This window comes from Dasypus novemcinctus, chromosome 2 (assembly GCF_030445035.2).
Source record: "Dasypus novemcinctus isolate mDasNov1 chromosome 2, mDasNov1.1.hap2, whole genome shotgun sequence".
In the NCBI taxonomy this organism is placed as follows: Eukaryota; Metazoa; Chordata; class Mammalia; order Cingulata; family Dasypodidae; genus Dasypus; species Dasypus novemcinctus.
The window spans coordinates 143391704-143396991 of record NC_080674.1 but is presented as its reverse complement, the minus strand read 5'-3'; the positions used below and the strand labels follow the sequence as shown (position 1 = coordinate 143396991).

The 5288-nt window shown below is 58.7% G+C and overlaps 1 protein-coding gene across 1 annotated transcript; it reads right to left on the bottom strand.

The window, feature by feature from the left end:
• Nucleotides 1-220: 220 nt before the first annotated feature.
• LOC131280179 (uncharacterized) lies at nt 221-4477 on the bottom strand. Its single transcript, XM_058306299.1, has 4 exons — nt 4358-4477; nt 2000-2401; nt 885-1194; nt 221-392 (listed from the first exon to the last, which is right to left on the bottom strand). Exons 2-4 carry the CDS (start codon nt 2399-2401, stop codon nt 328-330), a joined length of 777 nt encoding a protein of 258 aa, XP_058162282.1. The 5' UTR covers nt 4358-4477; the 3' UTR covers nt 221-327.
• Nucleotides 4478-5288: the final 811 nt, after the last annotated feature.

The following is a 5288-nucleotide window of genomic DNA, read 5'->3' as shown; positions in this document are numbered from 1 at the left end:
AGGCCTGAGTGTAAATCCCAGTTTCACTTCTGCTACCTGTGTGAGCCACAGCATGCTCCTTAACCTCTCTGAGCCTGTTTCTTCATCTGTAGACTGGAGAGGACACCAGTATCTATTAATGGAGTTGATTCTCAGCCAGGTGCCTAGTACAAAGGGAATGCTTTGTAAATGGCGGCAGCAAGTGTTATTCAAAAGCATAAAAGTAGTGTACCATCTCTAATCCTTATAATAAAATAATTTATTTACAAAGCCAGTCTCTGGGCTCCAGCAAGCTTCCCTCGGCTGCTCAGGCAGACGTTGTTCCCTCTGTCTGAGCTTGGGACAGGCTTAGAAGGTTCTGTGGCACCACGTTTGGGGGCTGCTGTTCTCCACTTCGTACAGAGCAGGTTTTCCTGCCAGGTAAACAAAGTGGGAGCGTCCCGGGGCAGGATGGGATCACCGCCCTGGAGGGCCAAATGCGGGCCACGAGGCAGAGCTCTCTTCTATCGCTAGGAGAAAGGCAAACCCGAGGCCCCCAAGCATGACCCCAGGGGCCAAGCCTCCCTCCAGAGGGGCAGCGACTTTGTTCTCTGCTCAATTCTACAGACAGAGGGGATGGCAGAGCCCGGTGGGGCTGGCTCTTCCTGCTGGGTCTGCCCCTCATCAGTGGTCACGGGGCACAGGACAGGGGAAAGCAGAAGCCTGTGAGCTTGGGTCCCAGGCCCACCCTGGCCCGGGGGGCAAACTGCCTGAGCCAGGGACCCTCAGCCCCAGCCACCTCCACCTCACTGATCAGTGGGGCTGGGGTCCGCCTCTGGGGCTCCTGCACAGCCAGGAAAAGCAGAGGTGGACCTGGGCAGCCTGGGGGCACTGTCTGGATCTCTTCGCACTGCATGTGGGCTCACCGAAGTGGGGTGTAGCGGGGAAGATGCCTTCACAGCACCGCTGTGCCAGGCCAGTCAGCCCCTCGGTGGGCCCCTCGAGCCCTGGCGGGGAGGCAGGCGTCCCGGGGCTGGTGCGGAGCCCCTCGTCAGGGCTTCTGTAGTAAGGCACGAACCCTGAGGCACAGAGCGCGTGGCCCATGCAGGTGGCGTCACTGAAGAGAGGGGCTTCCAGGAAGCTCTCAGGGGGATGCGCTGCCGAGGCCAGCAGGCTGGGGCTGCAGGTCGGTGAGCATGGGGACCCTGCCGTGTGGCACGGGCCTGACGAGGCAGCCTGAGGAGGGAGGAGGCAGGCTGACCAGCCAGCCCCAGGGCCCCTGCCCTGGTGGCCCCCACACCCAGGACTGGCCTGTGCCTTCATTCTGCCAGTGGTGGCTGGACAGACAGGGCTGACCCCAGCAATGTGACCAGCCCATCCAAGGTCGCCCGGCAGGGAGGGTGTCTGGGCTCAGGACCCACCTATCTTGCCTTCTCCACCCTGTGTGCGGTTAGGGACGAGGTGCCCAGGTGTGCGGTGCTGGGGGTGGTGATTGGTAATGTCACAGAGACAAGCTTTGGGCTCCAACTCCACATTTCCTACTTGCTAGCTGTGTGTCCTTGGCCAAGTCACTTACCTTTTTGCATCCATAAAATAAGAAAACCTATCTCATAGGATTATTCTCAGGATTAAATGAAATGATGCACGTAAAGCATTTCTCTGAGAGCCTAGTGAGTGCCAAGCTAAGCTCCTGAGTGCAATCTCAAATGCAGTTCTCACAAGGGCTCTCAGAGGACCCACTGTTGCTTTCTCCCTTTTATAAGGAACCTGAGGCTCAGGGAGGTTTAAACGCATTCCCCAGGCCACTCTTCTAGGAAGAGCCCATCTGGGATTTGAGCCCCAAACCTTGCTCTTATCCTATCTCTTGCCCTGAGAGCCCCAGAAGACCTCAGGGGGGCTGGCCAGCGGCCCGTCAGGGTCTGGAGCCCTGGCACAGAGGTCTGAGGGGTGCTGGAGGCGGGGAAAACCTGGGTCTGCAGCCGCCTGCCTCCCCCTCCCCATCCCGCTCTGCCTCCACGCCCACAGAGCGCCTGTCGCTGACCATCATCGTGCAGCCAGCTCGCTCCTCCGTCCTGGGGGCTGGGTCTCGGGGGTCCTCGCCTGGCATGCTCAGAAGAGCCAGGCTGGGAAAAGTGTCCTCCTTGGAGCGGTAGTAAGGGCAGAACCCGCTAGGGGGCGCTGAGTCCTCTGGGAGCAGTTTCTCCCGACAAAACCCGGGCTGCGGGACCAACTCGTCCTCGGTCAGTAGCTGGCCATTGGTGCGGAAGAAAGGCACGTACTGCAAGGCCACCAGGGCCCCGTGGGAGAGGCCGTGGGAGCTGAGGGGCTCCCCGTCCCTTGAACTGGTGGCCTGTGCTTGTTGGGAAAGGGGTCCTGGGGTCTCCTCCAGGAGGCTCTGAGAGGATGGGGCTGTGGACTTGGCCTCGCAGTCCTTCCTGGACATCTGGGAAGAGAGGGGCATTCCATCGTCACCTCCCTCCAACGCTCCCAGCCACACTCCAGCTCCCTCCCCAGTCCCTGCTTGCACTGGAGCCAGAGGGATCTTTCCAAAATCCAAACTTGCTTGGGGCTCTCTTCTGTTAAAACCCAGCAATGGTTTCTATGATTACGTTTCTCACGAGCCTTGGGTAACTGGCCCTGCCAACACCTGCAGCCTCATCTTGCATCCTTCGCCCCTGTTCGCTCAGCTCCAAACATGCGGACCTTCTTGCCATTCCTCGGTTCTGCCAAGCTTAGTCCTGCCTTCCAGTCTTTTTCCAGATTCCCTCCCTTCTCCCAGCTTGGAGGACTCTTCCTGCTCCCAGCCTCCCCTCAGAGTGACTCAATCATTTCGCCTTTTACTTTTCCTTCATTGAAATATTCCTTTGGGTCTGTGATTGGTCTCTTCCATGTGTATGTTGAGTGTGTGAGTAGGGAAACTGTCTGGTGCTGCCTGGCACATAGTAGGCCCTCAACTGATATTTTTTCAACAAATAACTTGCAGCTTATCTCATGTTCTTCTTACTCTGGCCGGTCTAGCCACTCAGACCTCCTCTTGGTCCTTCTCACTCACCAAGCATCCTCCTACCCCAGGGCCTTTGCACAGGCTAATGCTCCTGCCTAGAATCTCTTCCCTCTCTTTTTTACAGGAAAGCGTGGCTCAAGTTCACTTTCCTGACCTTCCTGACTTCTATCACCTTATTACAGACTCCTGCTACCCTGGCACCTCTCCTTCAGAGTACCTTCTCCTCAGCTGGGAAACATTCATCTACGTGGTTACTTGCTAAAAGTTCTACTAAGGCAAGATCCATCTGTCTAGTTCACTTCTGTATCCCCGGGGTCTGCAACTGGCCTAGCATAGACTAGATAATAAATATTGCAAGAAAAGACAGAAAGGTGGGAGGGAGAGGAGAGGAGGAAGAAAGAAAGGAAATATTAAAGGGGGCCTGGCCAGGAGCTAAGTCATCTCCACCGGTCTCGATGTCCACAGGAGAGAAAAGCATATCCCTGTCATGGAAGAGGGACTGAGGAATTCTTTCTGTGGGCCAGAAGGGGACATGGAAGCCAGCAGTATCTGGTGTGAAAAGCCAGCCCATTCTCTGCCTGCAGCCCTTGCCTGTCAGGCCAGGCCTGGGGCCCATGCAGTACACAGTGGGGACCCTCTGACTCTGAGCAAGCCTGCAGGGCTGTTCCACCTGTGCACTCTGGGTCTCAGGGGAAGGACCTTTCGTGGACTGGCCCCTGGCCTTCCTGACCCTTTCTAGAACCTCTGTGTCTTGAGGCCCTCCCAGCCTCCATACATGCCCATCTTTGTCCCCTTCACACGGTCCATGTCTGTGCCGGCCCCAGCTCCCTGTGCACAGCCTGCTCTCTGTGCTCCCCAGCGTCAGTCCTAAGCCCCAGTGTCTGCTGCCCATAGAAGGCAGCTCCAGCAGCCTAGGACCGGGGTCCTCTCCGCAGAGCCCCAGCTGCCCAGCTCAGGGCCCTGGAAGGCAGGCGTGCCCCGCAGCGCTGCGAGGTGCTGTGTCTCCTGCACACTCCCCTGGGCGCTCTGTGCTCCTTCCTCTCCCATGCCATCCTGGGAGGATCCTGAGGGACGCTGCCCGAGGAAACAGGCTACTTGGCAGCCCCAGGGATTGGTCCCACGTCTCCTCCACTCCAAAGCCCGTGTTCTTTTCACGAGGTGTGGGGGTTGGATGAGCAGCTGGTTACACAGATGAAGGGATTCGGCATGAGACTACGGCTCTCCTGGGGAGCAGCCAGCGGGGAAGGCCCACCTCTGGGCCTGAGCCCCCTTCGTGGGCTGGGCTCCCGCTGGTGCAGGGTAGAGGCTCCCTCAGGCTTTTCCTTCTGGGCTAGATGTGCCTCCACCAACTCCCCAGAGGGCCACCTCAAAGTAGCCCTAGGGCCCGATGCTCACTTCTCCGGTAAATACCACCTCCCGCGGCCGGTTTTGCTTTGGAGTCTGAACTAGTCCCCAGTCATGACATGATTCAGCCTAATCCTCAAACTCGGACTGAAAAGATAAAGCCTCCCTGGGCAGGTCTCTTCTCCTCGCCTCCTCTCCGCCCCCCCCCCCCCCCAAGTGCCCTTCCACCTTCTGGAAGAAGATTCCAACCATGAAGTCACAAGGCCTGGTGCCAGGCAAAAACGCCTGATGGCTCTGTCACCATGGAGATGCCTGCCCAAGCACCCGCCGCCAGGTGTGAGCCTCACCTGCCTCTTAATTCAGCTTAATCCAGGCTCACCGAGAGGCCTGCGGGGAAACAAAGGGAAGGCAGGCATCCTTGGGGACCAGCTCAGTGCTCCGTGATTGGGCCAATGAGCGCACCCAGAGACCTGTGCCCGGAGACGCTCAGTGACCCGGCGCCTCGGGCGGAAGTGGAGGAGGGAGCTCCAGTGTGGAGAGCTGGAGCGCGGCGCCCGCTGCCCTGCCCTGCCCTCTCCTGCCCTCCAGCCTCAGCCTCTCAGGGCCCTCAGGGCTGTGGCCCAGACGTGGGGCTCTGCTCTCACCGCTGGATTCCAGAAGCCACGACAAGCGAGACAGTGATGGAAAGACGGACTCTGCTGACGTCTGCCTTCTTCTCCCCGAGAGCCACCACCTCCGCCAGGCCCAGTGCTCAGGCCCCGAGGGAAGGGGACCAGCATTTATGGGTACCCAGCAGTGTCAGTTGCCACGCTGGACGAACCTCTCGAGGCATCTCCTGCCGACCTCACTTCAAACTTTCAACCCGTTTTACAGATTGGAGAGTTGAGGCTCAGAGCCTGGAGAAGAGGGAGTCAGGGTCAGAGTCCGGCCTCAGGGCTTGAGATAGGAGAGGCCCAGCACACTTTTGAGGGTCACAGGGCCG